This window comes from Lineus longissimus, chromosome 1 (genome assembly GCF_910592395.1).
Source record: "Lineus longissimus chromosome 1, tnLinLong1.2, whole genome shotgun sequence".
NCBI classification, from domain to species: Eukaryota; Metazoa; Nemertea; class Pilidiophora; order Heteronemertea; family Lineidae; genus Lineus; species Lineus longissimus.
The window spans coordinates 11,378,246-11,395,965 of record NC_088308.1 but is presented as its reverse complement, the minus strand read 5'-3'; the positions used below and the strand labels follow the sequence as shown (position 1 = coordinate 11,395,965).

The 17,720-nt window shown below is 44.7% G+C and overlaps 2 protein-coding genes across 6 annotated transcripts in view; both read right to left on the bottom strand.

Annotated features, from left to right (window-relative positions):
- The window catches only part of LOC135488196 (protein transport protein Sec24A-like), a 48,226-nt gene that overhangs the window by 9,072 nt on the left and 21,434 nt on the right, over positions 1–17,720 (bottom strand). For 4 of the 5 annotated variants that reach the window (XM_064772700.1, XM_064772693.1, XM_064772707.1 and 1 more), the window contains 7 exons: positions 9,411–9,568; positions 8,934–9,159; positions 8,420–8,578; positions 7,796–7,969; positions 3,512–3,622; positions 2,980–3,158; positions 1,839–1,976 (listed from right to left, as the gene is read on the bottom strand). In XM_064772700.1, the coding sequence (XP_064628770.1) occupies positions 1,839–1,976; positions 2,980–3,158; positions 3,512–3,622; positions 7,796–7,969; positions 8,420–8,578; positions 8,934–9,159; positions 9,411–9,568 (1,145 nt within the window). The remainder of the gene's footprint in view (positions 1–1,838; positions 1,977–2,979; positions 3,159–3,511; positions 3,623–7,795; positions 7,970–8,419; positions 8,579–8,933; positions 9,160–9,410; positions 9,569–17,720) is intronic. The other variant, XM_064772715.1, reaches the window with a different exon arrangement.
- LOC135487385 (uncharacterized) lies at positions 13,707–16,688 on the bottom strand. Its single transcript, XM_064771408.1, has 3 exons — positions 16,095–16,688; positions 15,642–15,831; positions 13,707–15,530 (listed from the first exon to the last, which is right to left on the bottom strand). Exons 1-3 carry the CDS (start codon positions 16,360–16,362, stop codon positions 15,077–15,079), a joined length of 912 nt encoding a protein of 303 aa, XP_064627478.1. The 5' UTR covers positions 16,363–16,688; the 3' UTR covers positions 13,707–15,076.

Sequence of the window (17,720 nt, the reverse complement as noted above, 5' to 3'; positions counted from 1 at the left end):
TGCTTACATGCTAATGAATAACAACTGTCAGGCTATTTATCCCTTCTCCTGGTGTCAGTCACAGAATATCCAATGCTCGGATATCAATGAATAGGAATTGCCTAGCTATTTATCTCATCTCCTGATGTCTGTCACAGAATATCCAATGCTCAGATAGATATCAATGAATAGCAACTGCGTGGCTATTTAATTTATCTCATCTCTTATCTTATCTCATCTCAGCAAAAATCTAAGATGGCGGCTGGAGGCCATTTTGGATTCTGGAATGCGCCCAAAATCGATAGAGAAACTCCCCTACTGAAGACCATTACACCACAGAAGTTTGAAGTGTGTCAAACCTCTAGTTCTTCAGTTAACAATCGGAATACCAAAATCTAAGTTGGCTGCTGGCAGCCATATTGGATTTTGGAACACGCCCAAAATTGATAGAGAGCATCTCCTGAATGACCATTGCACCACAAAAGTTTGAAGTGTGTCAAACCTCTAGTTCTTCAGTTAACAATCGGAATACCAAAATCTAAGCTGGCTGCTGACAGCCATATTGAATTTTGGGTCAGGCCCAAAATCGACAGGGAACCTCCCCTACACAACCTCATCACACCACATAAGTTTCAGGTCTGTCACTCACTTGGTTCTTGAGTTACAGGTCGGAATGCGAAAAACCAAGTCGGGCCTGGCAGCCATCTTGGATTTCAGATCGGGCCCAAAATGGATAGGGAACCTCCCCTACACTAGGTAATAACACCACATAAGTTTCAGGTCTGTCACTCACTCGGTTCTTAATTTACGGGGCGGAATACAAATCACCAAGTCGGGGACCTGGTGGCCATCTTTGATTTCGGGTCTGGCCCAAAATCGATAGGGAACCTCCCCTACCATAGACCATTACACCACAAAAGTTTGAAGACTGTTGGACCTCTGGTTCTCCAGTTAACGAGCGGAATGCCAAAATCTAAGATGGTGGCTGGCGGCCATCTTTGATTTCGGGTCGGGCCCAAAATCGATAGGGAACCTCCCCTATCATAGACCATTACGCCACAAAAGTTTGAATACTGTTGGACCTCCGGTTCTCCAGATAACGAGCGGAATGCGAAAATCTAAGATGGTGGCTGGCGGCCATCTTTGATTTCGGGTCGAGCCCAAAATCGATAGGGAACCTCCCCTACCATAGACCATTACACCACAAAAGTTTGAAGACTGTTGGACCTCTGGTTCTCTAGTAAACGAGCGGAATGCGAAAATCTAAGATGGCGGCTGGCGGCCATATTGGATTTTGGAACGCGCCAAAAAACAATAGGGACCCTTTGACACACTAGGCCTACACCCCCTAAAAATTTCAAGTCAGCCGAGCAAGGGGTTCTTGAGTTATAGTCTGGAATTCAGTGCGGTGGCGGACCCGGCGGCGGCCGGAAACCACCTAAGAACATAATGCCCCCACTTTAGCGGGGGCATAATAAAAGCAATTGAATAAAGTAACCAGTAAAACTATTTCAATCTACGACTGTGATGTGATCTTAAGGATAACACAGCACTTCCTGTGTTCCCCAATTTTTATTAAAGTACAACCAAGGGAAGGATCTCTAGGTCATAATTGTTACCAATCAGACACAGCAGTATATATATGGTAAAGTTGCTATGCCTTGTCCTGATGTGTTTGAGCAACGCCAAGTAAGATTCCATACAGATGGTATATATTCGATTACGCTCTAGAGTGTTACTTTTGAATGGTCTGGTTGGTTGTAGAAGGCATCACTGACTAACAGTTACTGGCAATGAGCCACAGGACTGCCTTGGCGCAGACCATGACATAGAACTTGGGTATTATAGGAACAACTGACCTTGTCTTCGAGGTTGTGAACAGGGTAGAGATCGGGGTAGAACCTCATCATCAGGAACTGAAGAGGTAAACTTTTGCATTCCTCAAGGGCAAACACTCGCTCGTCTAACTTGACACCGGAGCCTGCTCGGAATGCAGTCTGTAAGAAAACATGGAAAGTATTAAAGGGAATGGCAAATAAAAAATAAACCAGATAACAACAACAAGCTTGATGAAAACCACTAACAATTTTTACCTACTCTGGAACGAGTGGCAAGAACTTATTACACCCAATATGAGCAATGCAAGACGGGTAAACAAGTGAAGTCTTTTTGTCAACTTCTGAATCTACTGGGATATGTTCTAATCTATACAGTCTTATGCTTTAATGAAAGCCAGCCAAGGATAAAACTCTCATGAAATTTGAAACACTCCCACAGCGCAGAGATCTAAAACTAACTGAAAATGTTCACTTGCTTGTATCGATGATGATTTGAAATTACGAATTCCTGACCCACATGCCATGTATTTTGACCCCTAGCCCCTGCCTATACTGTAAACATGGAATTTTATTTTCATGTTTTTTGCATTTACAGAAACTCAAATGAAATCACTGTTACAGGGTTGTCACAGCGTAAAATTAAAAGTAGCAATTTCACAAAACCACAAATAAAATGGACCAGAATATTTCCAGATTTACAAGTGTCTCCCTGTTGTGACCAGACTTTTGTGCCAAAACAATGATGTAACCATTTCCCCAGGCGAAAAAAAACATGTCAATTTCACACCATTCAGACAGGTCCGATTTAGTGACAACTGACCATCAATTGGTCAGTAAGTGTAAGTAAAATTTAATTTGTAAGGCGCCGTTTCCACTTGGTGTTAAATGTTCAAGAATGCCCCCCCAATTTATCAGTCCATTATGTAAAGTGTCTCTTGGAATAGTTAAGTTTATGGGGCCTTTTTGTAATATTGCCCAGAGTGTCCATCTGGCATATACTATGGTCTTGACTATTCCAGAGGGCCAGAGCTGCGACTCAAAGCACCAAAGCTCACACTCTTGAACCTAGGTGTGGAGAGAAGTATCTTTTCAGTCAACCTAAGATCACGGGATGAGTTGTGTCAGTTCCGTTAAGTACGCAGGGGCCTGTCCATGTACTTACACTCTTCATCATAGCCAGCACATACATTGGCAGTAACCTAATGGAGTAGCAGGCTGACAGAGAACCTATCCTCTGTGCAGCAGGCAACGTGCTACTGAAGGCACCGATAGCATCGACAGCAGCATTGATCATGGCCTCGCGGGCATCACCGAGGCTCGACGCATGGGTACGATCCACACCTGCAAGACAACACACGGCATGTGAGAGATTGAGACGAAAATTGGCAAGCATCACAGCCTAGACCCATTACAACTGAGATTGAAATCAACCCTGGAGACTTCGAGTGGAAAATCCCTGGAGTCATAACATCAACAGTCTGACAATTCATCCATATTTTGAGGTCCGCAACAATTTCCCATTTTAAAAGTAAAAATTCTTATCCCTTAATGTCGTATCGACATGATCAGTATATTTTCATAAATGACCCTAACAGCATCTGTGAAGTGTATTTACACCATAGGCATGTGCTTCAAATTAAATTTTTTGGGACATTGAGTAAAGCAAGGCATCACTGCGTATAATAAAGACTTACCCATTTTTGCTAAAAGCCCCACAATTGCTTGCTGGTCTGCACTTGCAATTACATCATTAACTTGATTGGAGACAGGGAGGCACATCGTGTGGACTCGTATCCGGCGTTCACCTGGAAAAATACAGCACACATCCTCATTATCTGTTAAGTTAGGAGAACAAGAGGCCCAAGGGCCTGGCGCTCAGCTGAGTTAATATCATTAATATCTTCCCGGTGTTTAGTTGATTATGCATGAAAATGGCATGCTCCATGGTATTTGATATCATTTTGCGTTCACTACGGTTCCAATGTTTTTGGTTAACATAATTATGCCACTGTTCATTCCTCAATCCTGACCATAATTCGGGTGAAATCATCGTATTAAAATATTTACCGAAACATGAAGTTTATGCCATGAATGAGGATACTCATTGTCATAGCCTCGTTTACAAGTACGAAGTATTTTCCCGCGAATATTCAAAACTGCTTGGCTCCTTGCCAGTTAAATAACATGTGACTATACACAAAATAGAAAACTTTGATGGAAATTGTAAATCATTTTTTTATCTATCAGGGGAAACAAGCTGATGATGATCAAATAAATCATTCATGAGAAATCGTTTTGTTGCTGAAGTTAATGCTAAACCTTTTCTTGTGCTCTACTGCGCCACCGTAGTTTTCTATTTAGACCAACGATGACGTCATTTCTGGGGATTCCCTACGTTGTCCAATGAGCGCTTTTTAAAATGTGCCATTTGGTATTGTACAGTATGCAATGTATTTTTTCAGCGCTACCAGTTGCCGAACAGAATGCCGTAGCTCCCTCAATTTCCAATCAATTTTTATGGGAGTGACATTATTGTATTGCTTGAATGTCTACTTTTTACTCATGAAAGAATCGTAGAACTAAACTTAATAGGCGAACAGAATCATGCCGATTCACTGCACATACTGTGGGAATTCTCCACTTCAAAATACATCGGCGATGTCATCGCGAACAGAGCATGCACTTCCGATATCGTTTTCACAGAAATGTGGCCAAATTTTCAAGAACGAATTTCTGAAAGTAGTCCCTAAAGACCTTATGACTACCACTGAAACGAACTAGTGATAATATCGCCTACCAGACTACTTTTTAAGCAGAAAGTTGGGTACTTGAGTGTCATTGAGCTCCAAGATTATTGCACATGGCGTAAACAACATGCCGCTATTTTGTCTCCGCTTCGGTATTTCGTATGCCGCTTATAATGCACCTTCTCAATTAAAACCAACATAATAAGGCCTTACATCGTTGATTGAATAGGAACACCACACAAAACACAATAAAGTGGGGGTACAATCGATTACGAAGCTGAAGTGAACAGTGATTTATTCCTGGAGCTACTGCTTTTGTTGTGTAGCTGCCATGTTTTGAGAACTGGCAAATAGGAGACTTCATTGATGGCTGACATCATCGGGCGGGAATTTGAATCGGCAGAAATAATTAAAAGGCAGGTAGCGCCCTCTCCTGTTAAAATTTTGAACTTTTTCTCAATAAAATAGATTTTCAAGAATTTTATCTTAATATTAGAGCATATTTCGACTAATTCTGCTGCTCCTAGGCCGATATAGGCCAGTTTCCTTCATGCACTCTCGCTCGCAGGAAGTAGGTCGAATGGCGACAAATTTTGTTTTGAAAGTAGAGTTTGACCAGAAGTATCCAGAAATGCAAAATTGAAGTCTCTAGGTCTTACGGTTACAAAATGTGCACCATGGGTTTAACGGATGGACGGATGGATGGATGGATGGATGGATGGACAGACGGACGCCACTGAACAACTTATTTGACAAGCTCGGCTGACTTAGTCAGCTGAGCTAAAAAGCTATGGGAATGGGTAATGCAAATACCTACTGCTTTTAAAGACCATCTGGTTTGTTCATATCGATTCATATATAAGAAATTACATATCTGGTCACACTCTGTTTTATCTCTTGACCCCTTTAGCTACGAGCCGCCCAATTCCACCTGCTGTATTTTTTGAGAATCTCCCTGAAGCAACCCACAAACAAACGACAAAAATTGGGTGTCTGCGACAACAATCAGTGATCACAGCAACCTGTGATCATTTGCAAACCTGGCGATTGCCGGTTTTAGAGATCTTTTTGCGGCACGTAGCTGCAATTATAAACGCAGGCTTGAATGGTTCATAGTGGAGCTGTTTGACAAAAGAACGATATCAACCCTCTGAGAAAATATCTATACTTGGTACTTGTTATAAATGGCACCATCAGATCTTACTGACTTAAAGAGCACAATTACTTCTAATCTGGTTGGTTGGATGACGCCATTGGAGTACTGGCACTGGCATATGCATCGGCTTATGCCCTGGCCATCCACCTTTATCCTGCGAGTCTTATTGATGCAGCAATTGTATCTGCGCAGGCCAAGAGGCGCTGACAGCCAATACCAGGCCTAAGAAAGTAGCCTATACACAGGGTTTTCCCTCTACTTTTTGAGAATGAGCCCAAGGGTTTTCAGTGCATGCACCAGAAACAGTACACACATCAGTGACCTCTATCAACTAGTCGAACAGCAATGATGCAAGAATGTGTCTGGGTGGGGGATCGCAACACAACTGATTGAATATTGGCTGTCAAACAGGCTATCCTCATGGAAAAAGGGCCTGGAAAGTACTTCCATGATGGATACAAACAATAACACAGTTTCAAAATTAGACTCCACAGATACAAAATGAATACAAAGACAATTATACCCGAATAACACTTATATGTACATTGTAAATTCAAAAGAAAAACACTTGACTGAGACCATTATTGTTGCAAAAAGCAACCCACCTGACTACACAAACATACCAACATATGTGACAATTTCCTACACCAAAGAAGCCTTTGAAGTGGACATTGACAACACATCTTAAAAGCAGTACTGTAAACAAGGACATTTCCATCTTTGTTTTATTTTGAGTGTTTCCTGTCAGGCAAAATTCCCAAGTTCCAGCAAAAAAGAAATTGAAATGACTGTCAATAGAGCTCCGCTACTCATGATGTAACAAACACTGGTTACCCAGTCCAAGATCTGAGATTAATTTGTGCCTTGTACGACGTCAATTTTGTCTGAGTTTTGACATAATTTCAGCCACTTTCTGAGCTATTTTTACCAGAGTGCAAATCACTTTTGAAAATGCCGTAATAAAGGGTTGTCAAAATGCCACAAAACATCACAATTTCAAATAATTGCATACAACAATAGCTGTGAATCTTCCCGGGTTTACGGTTTTTGTCATCAAATCTTTTGAGGAACTGAACCTAATATATCATAAGAGAGGCTTGGCAATGCAGAAATGATTTTAGATTTATAATCCTTGACACAGTTAAAAGTGTACTTATATCAGCAGGGAATGGAATATTTAGGAGAAAATCAACGAGACTAACCAATTTGAGGACAATAAGATACAATGTAATCTTTTGAGGAACTGAACCTAATATATCATAAGAGAGGCTTGGCAATGCAGAAATGATTTTAGATTTATAATCCTCGCCACAGTTAAAAGTATACTTATATCAGCAGGGAATGGAATATTTAGGAGAAAATCAACGAGACTAACAAATTTGAGGACAATAAGATACAATGTAATCTTTTGAGGAACTGAACCTAATATATCATAAGAGAGGCTTGGCAATGCAGAAATGATTTTAGATTTATAATCCTTGCCACAGTTAAAAGTATACTTATATCAGCAGGGAATGGAATATTTAGGAGAAAATCAACGAGACTAACCAATTTGAGGACAATAAGATACAATGTAATCTTTTGAGGAACTGAACCTAATATATCATAAGAGAGGCTTGGCAATGCAGAAATGATTTTAGATTTATAATCCTTGCCACAGTTAAAAGTATACTTATATCAGCAGGGAATGGAATATTTAGCAGAAAATCAACGAGACCAACCAATTTGAGGACAACAAGATACAATGTAAGAACACATTTTACAGGATTAACATTTTCAAATGAAAAGCGTTTCACACATATTTTAGAAGATGCAAGGAAAAATCTTTGAAGATCATGATCATACTATAATGATGATATAGATGAAGAAAAAAAGATGACTTGGGACGGAATGAAATCCAACCTTTTAATAAGTGGTCATTTCAAAACTAAACTTGTGTTAAAAGGCTCAGTTTAAACATTGAATGAAAAGCGTCTGAAACATCACTCCCTTTTTCAAACTCTTCTAGGAAATATATTCAAAATGCTGAACGCCACAGAAAGCAGTACAATAGTACATGCTAAGTGATGACATACCCTTACTAGATGTGTAAAGCAGCGCAGCCTGGAAGCACACGGTCGAACCGTCCGTCAATGGATCTTCAATGGACATCTGCATACCAAAACCTGCATCCGGGTTGATGTTGGGTAAAGACAACAGATCTGTCGACCTCACAAAGAAGTTCCCATGAAACGTGTGAATACTGAGACCTGGAATAATGAAACGATTGAAAGAGGTGATATTCAAAAAGTGAATTATATCCGACAGAAAGATGTACACTTCCATGAATAAAAAAAAACTCTTTTGATTTTATTTTTGATACACGTGGCCTATTTATAGAGTGCTATTCAAAACGATTTACTTCTTAAGCACCATAGCTGTTATCTCACTGATAAACTCACTTGAATAGCACACTTTATGTACTTTTGAAGGAACCAAAATTCCTTGCTCTTCCTAACGACTTTGAGAGTGTCTATGCCAGGGCAAGTAAAAGATCACACACATGTGGACAGTTGCTTCTGGTGGGCTAGATACCTCAGGCAAAAATCCAACAGGGTTACCAAGCCGGTTATCATAATATGATTTGATATAAGTTATCAATCTCCAAAAGGAGAAAATAATAATTAACCAAGAAAAAACATTCATTGGCATCTTCTTACCCCTTGAACACCTAATTCTCATGACAGCTTCGAAGCCAATCTTCCTGGAGAAGTATCGTTTTAGATCCGTCTCAAATCTTTCTGCTTGACCAGGCAAATGCTGAGCATGGAATGATGGGTAGTAGTGTACAGTCCCCCCGGAATATTTTGATGCACATGCTGAAATTAGAATATTAAAGATTCATTCAATTATTGCTGGCAGTTTTAAAACCACTTTGCTCTGGGCAGGACCAGATAGTTGCCATAGCGATCTACGATGCAAAGCGCTAAGAACGTAGATTGCTGTGAATCAATTTGAAAGTTGTCTGTGTCTAATTGGTTTGAAGTGGATTCCTACAAGTAAGAGTGCCATTTAGTGAACATTTGCACCATAGGGATATTCGAGTTGGTATGTCAGCAAATCAGCTGAAGAATTTTTGAATAGTCAGTATTTTGTAGATTTTGGCTACATCCTGATAAGTGTCCGTTAAACAGATGTTGTCGTGCAGAGGATTTAAAAAGTAAATATACTAACACAGTGTTGCAATGTCGACATAAGAATTTGTCAGCAAGAACTGATCGACAGCTATCTGTTGCCCAGAACAATCCAATGCTAACTTCTTGTAAAAATCTGTAGCTGGTCCAAGATGAGGGACATTCTTGCCAGTTGTCGGACTCGTCTCTTCGCGACATTTTAAAGCACCAGGACCTGAACTTGGCAAAACAGTCTGTACAACTGTCACTCGACCTCCAGTTGTTGTCTGAAAAAATTAGCATACCAATCCATTGAATTGAGAGCAGTGCGGTAAATATTTACCGGGTATGACAGCGACAGAGTTCAACAATTCTTTGCAGTTTACACTTAGTAAACAAATGGTTTGGTCGAAAAGATGCAGTCAATTCACTGAGGCAGTGGCAGTATAAAATGTTGCTTTGATTCTGATGAACAATTTCCTACTGCATATCATTTGATAAGTAGCCAAACAATTGACAATCGTTCACAAATTCTTACCATGAGTTTATGTGCAGCTTGTAAAGCAGCTCCAAGGGCACTGCCTGTGTCCTTGCTGTGTTCAAATTGTTGTGGCAGCGTGTTCAGTAGATCAGCTATCAGGTCTTTACTCTCACTCAGATTGACAAGCAGGCTGTCGGGACTGGGAAGGAAAATCTCTGTAAGAAGAAACCAATTGGACTTGTTATTATCACCTATTACCCTAACCCTGCCATGATTCATACTCCAGATGCCCTCACAGACGAAAGTGCTAAAGAAAGTAGCAGTTTATGTTGCTGCGATTTTTGACGCAGTGACGTCAACATGATGATTAATTGCTTTAAGCGACTGGTTGCCAAAATCGCAATCGTCATGTTGTCCCTGCAAATGTCACAAGAGATAGAAATCACTCATTTGCGGAGGTTCAACCATACCTATTTCAACAAGAGCTAAGCAGAGCGAGCGCATTTCTATTTCCTGTGGAAATGTCATTTTATTAGTTCATACCTACCCAGGTCAGACTTTTGCATGTGTACTCCATTCGGACACACCCGAGGAAGAAATAATCTATTTATAATAGAAATCTCTTAGCTAGTTCGCTTAGCTACACCTAGGCGGCGCCCCTATACAGCCTCTGCCTCGTGTGAGCTGCCATAATCAGTACTTATTACTCGAGCGCACCGAGTAAGTCCCGTTGCTGTGGGGACAGGCAGAGCGGGTAGTCTGACCTGGGTAGGTATGAACTAATAAAATGACATTTCCACAGGAAATGGAAATTTTATGTCGTTCATACTCTACCCAGGTCAGACTTTTGCATCGAATACCAACAACCAAAGGAAGGAGGGTAAACGGTGACTTACCATGTAGTGAAGTGAACTGTCTCCAAGCTGCGCAGCAGAACCCAACGGGTGAGACCAGGGGACCCAGAGAAAGAATGCTTGGGGAAAACCCGGGCTAGAGGTCAACAGGCCCTTTGACAACAAAGGGAAGCATAACTGGGAAAACCCATCCCCTCCTAGACGGGGACAAAACCACCTCAACACGGTATGAGCTCAGCACATATCGTCAAGAGACACAATGTGGAAAAAAATTTATTATTATTTTTTTTTACAAGAAGGAGAGCACGCCCCAGAATAACATGGAGCAGCCTCACTGACTAACTCTCAAAAGTCCTAGGCGGCTGAACCCTAGGACAGCTGGACAGGGCGAACGCGCGGGCCCGAAGACCCGGCGACAGTCTATAGAACAACCCCCCCCCCCCCTGCTTAAAAAGGAGGGAGGACAAGACAGCCAGCAGGAGAGAAAATCGACGAGTGGTCTAGGTAGGGAAACACCTAGACCACGTGCTGAGCAGCGACAACTGGATCAAGAGACAGCATACCGTCTGTTAACCTGGAACAATCGCGCATATAATACTGGGAGAATGTAGAGTGAGAACTCCACGTAGCCGCATCTTAAACCTCGTTCAGCGCCACTCCCTTATACTCGGCCCACGAAGTAGAAATGGCCCGAATCTCGTGGGCCGTAATGGCGCCTAGGCGACGAAGCTCTGGAGAACCGAGTGTCATAGAATAAGCCATCCGGATGGTGGCCACTAACCATCTGGCGACCGTGGCTGCAGCTATCTCCCTAGTAAACCCCTCTCTATAAGACAAAAAGAGGCGCTTCCTGCCTAGGCGAACAGCAGGCTCCTTAGTCTTATTAGAATAGAACTTCAATGCCCGAACAGGACAGAGAGTTCTGTCCGGGAGGTCTCTAGAGACCGTAGCGGATAACGAGGATATAAAAACCGGGCGCCTGGAGGTGTGCAGCGCCTGGTTTTTAGCCAGAAAGCCTGGGACAAATTCTAGGACCGCGCCCCTCTCAGTGAAAGCCAATTTATCAAAGGCTAAAGCATGGAGCTCAGACCGCCGCTGTGCCGTGGCCAAAGCCACCAGGAAAACGGTCTTAAAGGTCAGATGTTTAAAATCTGCCTGATGCATGGGTTCAAATGGAAATTTCATGAGAGTCCTTAAGACCACCGAGAGGTCCCACTTGGGAGAGAGCTGAATGGAGCGAGGACACTCCAAGACATATTGCGAAGCAACGATGAAACAGCGTCATCCCAAGACGGTTGCCACGATTCAGTCAGCTTTAAGGTGACCGAAACGGCGGAGCGATAACCTTTCACTCCCTGAACCGAAAACTTCCGGACCGAGAATAGAAAATTCAAAAAGTCGAGGAAGTTGGGAAGAGAGGGAGCGACCGGAGAAACTCCGTGCTCCCGACACCAGTCTCGAAAGACAGCCCACTTGCTATCGTATGAATCAAGGGTAGACTGTCTCTGAGGTTGGGCGACTTTACGGATAACGTCTTCCGAAAAGCCTCTCTCTCGGAGGAAATACCCGACAGCCTCCAGGCGTGAAGCCTGTAAAAAGAAGGATCTTGATGATAGACCCGGTCGATCGGGTGATAAAGCAGACGGTCCCACGCCGGCAGGCGGCGGGGGTGATCCGTCAGCAGTTCCAGCAGAACCGGGAACCAGGCCTGGTTCGGCCAGCACGGTGCTATCAGACAAAGTCTGACCCGTGAACTGGCCACCTTGTTGAGTACCGGTAGCAACAGAGGGGTTGGCAGGTATGCATAAGCATTGAGGCCGTCCCAGGAGGCCGACAGGCTGTCCACTCCCAAGGCCTCCCCGTCCGGGAGGGGTGAGTAGTACAGGGGGAACCTCTTGTTCAACCGAGTCGCAAACAAGTCCACGACCGGAGCATCCCACAGGGCCCCCAGACGAGAGACCACCTCGCGATGGAGGGTCCACTCTGTCTGGACCAGATGGTCCGACCTGGAAAGGGCATCGGCCAAGATATTTCTCTTGCCGGGGATGTGACGGGGGAGGAGCTGGATATCCAAGCGGCGACAAAGCTGCAGGAGCTCCCAAGTGAGACGGCACAATGTGTCGGATCTCGTCCCCCCCTGTTTCCGAATATAAGCGACCACCGTCGAATTGTCGGAGAAAAGAGAAACCCTGTGACCCCTCAGATGAGACGTGAAGGCCCTCACGGCCAGGATGACAGCCTGCATCTCGAGGATATTGATCGAGAGACGCACATCCTCCTCTGACCACGTGCCCTTGGTGGTCAGATCCCCTTCGTTCAAATGGGCGCCCCAACCATAAAGGGAGGTGTCCGTGAACAGGGACATCTGGGGCGACGGAGGGCTGAGCTGCACTCCGCGGAGGAGCTCCGTCTCCGAACCCCAGAAACTCCACACCTCCCCCAGGAGAGACCCCGGGATAAATATCCGCTGGTCGAGGGAGTCCGTGAATGGACGCCAACTCGACAGCAGGAGGAGCTGGAGTGGGCGCATATACAGGCGGCCGAAAGGAACCTGGTCCGCTGCCGAATTGAGCAGCCCCAGCAGCGACAGAAACTGTCGGGCTGTGGCGCTGTCCTGACGGCGAAAAATATCGACCAAGGACCGAATCTTGTGAATTCGGTCCGGAGGGGGGGCATCAGGCCCTCTCGTGTGCGAAATCGCACCCCCACGAAGACATAATCCTGAGCTGCGTCCAGCTCGGATTTGTCCCAATTTATCAACCACCCTGCCTGTCCGGTTGTGACGAGCAGAAACTTTACCTGCTTTCCCAGACGGCGATGAGCCTGGTGCCGTAGCAGCCAGTCGTCGAGATAGCAATGGAGCTTTAAGCCCATGGCGTGAAAAGGCGCGGCAAACGCCTTGTCGACTGTTGTGAAAATCAGCGGAGCAGAAGCCAGGCCGAAAGGAAGGGCCTGAAACTGATAAACATTTCCTTCGAAGAAAAAACGAAGGAAGGGCTGAAACTCTGGATGGACCGGGACGTGTAAATACGCGTCCTGAAGGTCCAGAGAGATAGCCCAATCATTGGGCTGCACCGCGACCGCTACTGACCTGGTTGTCTCCATCTTGAAGCTGGGGACCCGGAGGAACCGATTCAAGGTGGACAGGTCGATGACCAGTCTCCACTTCCCCGACTTCTTGGGGACCAAGAAGACGTGGCTGTAAAATGCCCGGTCGATCACCGTGAGGGTCGGACGGACGAGCCCGCCCCAAAGCGAAGGGGTGGCAGATCCCGGAGTGGCCGTGGACTCAACCGTGGCGCTGGCAGAGCCAGCTGCCGCCGGCAAGGGCAGCGGCCGCAACCCTGTCGCAAACCCCTGAGGGGGACGGGAGAGCACACCTGAAATAACAGGCGGCTCACCGGGGCGACGCTGCTCACCAACCAACCCATGACAGGAGGGGGCGTCGGCGGGGGGGATCGGGACGTAAAACGTCCAGAGTCCCACCCGGAGCCCTGGGCCCATATTCATAAAGCAACTTAAGTCAAAGTGGGGCACCTAATATGCATCTTAAGTTTAAGTGGGGTACTTACTTAAAATAAGTCATATTCGTAAACATACTTAAGTCAAGTGGACCACTCAAATCGAGTCTTAGATTTGAGACACCTCTGGAGCAGTCTTAACTCTAAGTCCCGCTCTAAGTGGACTGGTTCTTTCAGTTCATTTTGTGCACGGTGCTCAACGGAGATGGCTGCGTTGATGTTAGCTTGGCAACATGCATTTGCACACAGACGTGCAATTCGCAGGGAAAGGGTTTTTCGTGATCGGCTGCATCCACTGGACGCTTACAATGACTTGGAATTGTACCAGCGATATCGGTTTGATCGGCAGACAATTCTTCAATTGATTGATCTTGTGAGGGATGACCTAGAATCGAAAACTAGGAGGAATTACGCGCTGCCTGCTGAGTTGAAGTTGCTTGCGACTCTTCGGTTTTATGCTTGCGGATCATTCCAACAGGTTACTGGTGATACTGTCCACATTTCGCAGCCAACCATGAGTCGAGTGATCGCGGAGGTAACAACCACACTGAACAATTCTCTAAAACACATCATCAAATTTCCGAGACAAGAGGACACACCTCAATTATCTGCAGATTTTTACGAGATAGCTCGATTTCCCGGTGTTATCGGTGTGGTCGATGGAACGCATATTTGGATTCTAGGACCTTCGTTTCATGAGTGGAGATATGTAAACAGGAAAAACTGGTATTCCATCAATGTACAGGTTGTTTTTGATGCACATTTTAGGTTTATGAATGTTGTGGCTAGATGGCCCGGTAGCACCCATGACTCCGTTGTGCTCCGAGAAAGCGCCGTAACCGACATTATGAGACGTTGGCAAGGAGATGAGGTCATCCTTGGTGACAGTGGGTATCCATTGCGTCCTTGGCTGATGACGCCATTTTTGAACCCTAACACCCCCGGGCAACGACGATACAATCGGTCTCACAAGAAAACTCGGTGTTTGGTTGAAAGGGGCATCGGTCAATGGAAAAGGCGATTCCACTGTCTGCATGGAAAACTGCGTTATACACCGGAGAAAGCATGTGCAATCATTACTGCGTGTGCAATGTTGCAAAACATTGCTATCAACAAAGCTCTACCGGATTTCGATCCAGCAGACATGGATGATATCGAACATCGGCCACAACCCGATGAGGATGGGAACGATGAAGGGAATATCGTAGCATTTGCAGGTGTAAATGGAACTGCTACAAGAGATCACATTGTCCAGCAACATTTCTAAGGCAAGTAAGTGTAACAAATACGTATCTATTATATGCTCATACACACAATTTATTTGTTTTCAAAGGTTTTTGACAAATATTTACAACTGTGTAAATATGTTTTCATCGTTTGCCTGAAATGAATTTACAGAAGCATTTTCCATCTCCTTCTCCATCTTACTTGTTTTCATTTTCAACAATTTAATTTCTAGAACCAATTTTTCCTTTTCAAGTTTAAGCTTATCCATCTCGAGCGCACATCTTTCCTTCTCAGAAGCAAGCAGTTCTTTCTGCAGTACTACCATCTCGTCCGTATTTCCTAAATTCTTTAGGGTTTTATCCTTTTCAGTGTTCTTGGGAAGCGGTGGGCAAGGATTAGGCAATGAAGACCTCACAGGAGAAGGCTGCACCAATCTTTGGAATTTAGTTGAGGTACTGGCGAGGGCTGCCGAGGCACAACCAAGGGATGATGAAGCTTTTCGTTTTTGTGTCCGCATCTTGGGTTCTTGAAGAAAAGACTCAGTTTGATTCTCTTCCTCATTCTCGCTGAAAGAACTGAAAGAAAATGCATTTACTTTACTAACGATAATGCTTAATTTCAAGCAGATGGGCTAAATGTTAAAGTTTGATTGAATTAGTTGCTGTGTAAAATCGTTTTGCACATACCTGTCGTTGGTTGCAACGCTGTGGGTGATATTCAGGCGCGGGACAGTATTTACTGATGTAGCGATTTTAGGTTTCGGTGCACCGCTATCAAAGCCGCCATCTATACCATATACGGATGGATCATCTTCGCCAATAACAGCTGCAACTTTCTGTGAAATTATCGACGGTTCCTTAGGAGGGGGTCCACCACCTGAAATGAATTTGAAATCGGTCATGTATTGTTATTCCTGTGGCACCATTTTGATTTTCAGCATAAAATGTGTTCATTTATGATCATTTATCAAGGGGTATTTTTTATCTTAATTTTCACGACATCACATATAAGAGTACCGGGTAATTTGCCGATGGTTTTTATGTTTGTATGTATGTACATACATAATTTTAGGATAGCGAGAGTGTGCAGAGTTGGCATAGAAAAGGTATTCAATGAAATAAAATCAGTTATTTACTAACCTGTCTTTCCTAGCGCTTTTTTGTATTCCCTATATTCGTCCTTCATAGCTGATGTCAGATTCTGCCACTTTTTCTGTAGTTCTGTCATTTCTCGCACAACATGCGGATTTCGACTATTTACGTTATCTGTTATTTCAAGCCAAGCATCATGTTTGCGCCTCGATGAAACATTTGACGAAAACTTCCCCACTAGTAACCCTTTCCGAGCATCGTACGCCTCAATGAGGCGGATTTTTTCCGCATCAGAAAAGTTCGGTTTCCTCCCCATAATTAACGAGCAAGTACATGCACTTTGTCTAAATGTGTCTCGTCTGCCTGTTAATCTGTATCTCCTATGGTGTAGGCCCTACAGAATGCACATTTGAATGCCCATGATCAATGAACAATGCAGTTACAACAAGCGCAAATCCACAAGAAATGTGACACGGGTACCTGGGAATGTCTTTTCAAGAAAGATAAGTGGTGCACTCAAACTTAAGCGGTCAACCTGGCCAAGTGGGGCACTGAGCAGGTTTATGAATCTCATTTTAGGTAGGGGACTTAGGCAAGTGGACAACTTAGGACTTTTTGGCACTTAAGTTAAGAACTTTTATGAATATGGGCCCTGCCCCCTGGAAAGGGGGCAGGGCTAACCCTGGGGAGTGTCCCTGCATCAGGGTCACCAACACTCAAACCCAAGGCCTCCCCAGGGGGCACACCCCCAAAAGAGGGGTGCCCGGCCTGGGGGGAGGGGTCGGGAGGGGTCGAAACCCCCCCAGAGCCCCGTGGACCTCGCCGCTTAGCGGGGTCCGTGAGGAGGGCAAGGGAGAGGGAGTCAAAGACCCCCTTCCCTTTGAGGGCCGTGCTCCTCTCCTCACCTTCTTCATCTTCTTGCCGGCGGTGCCGGGAGAAGAGGAAGGCATCCCAGGGGCGAAAGGGTCCGGCCCAATTTGGGCGGAACTACCCGCACCCCGACACGGGGAAGAACCGGGCCGGGGACTATGAATACACGATACACCCGTAAACGGACCTCGGAAACCCGCCCTGAAGGGCAGGAGGTCCAAAACAAAGGGTGGAACACCCAAAGAAGAAAGAAAGGACGGCAATAACGATGTCATTAAGCCGAAATTTCTAACAGAAAAACCACAAAAGTATAAAAACGAACGGTCACGTGACCAATAGCCCGGGAAAACGGAGAAAAAATTTCTTGGGAGACGGCAGAAAAAGCACGCTCCAAAAGCAGAAATCGAGGGAGGATGGTAAAAGAACGATCTCACCCGTCTCCTAGAGATAATAAGCTTCCCGAAGGTGTCCTCAAACGTAGGATCGACCAAAATTTGGCGAAAACAACGTAGAAAAACTCGGAAAAGTGTGCAACAATGTGCCGAGGAAAAAGTACTGATTATGGCGGCTCACACAAGGCAGAGGCTGTATAGGGGCGCCGCCTAGGTGTAGCTAAGCGAAGGTAAGCAGAAAATGAAAACAGGTCTTCGTGACCTTTGACCTTTTGACCTCCAAATCAATAGGCTTCTTGGGGCCTATACTAGTGCCCTGCAAACCAGGTTTGGTGAATATACATGATGTAGAATTTCAGTAATCGCGTGGACAATGAAAAGTTAACGGACAGACGGACACCGAGGGCCATAC

Bases quoted from the DNA above. Each gene is read 5' to 3' on its own strand.
- LOC135487385 (XM_064771408.1), bottom strand. From the start codon at position 16,362: ATGGGGAGGAAACCGAACTTTTCTGATGCGGAAAAAATCCGCCTCATT. The intron at 15,832-16,094 runs GTTAGTAAATAA...AATTCATTTCAG, and splicing joins AAAAGCGCTAGGAAAGACAG to GTGGTGGACCCCCTCCTAAG. The intron at 15,531-15,641 runs GTATGTGCAAAA...ATTTTCTTTCAG, and splicing joins AGCGTTGCAACCAACGACAG to TTCTTTCAGCGAGAATGAGG.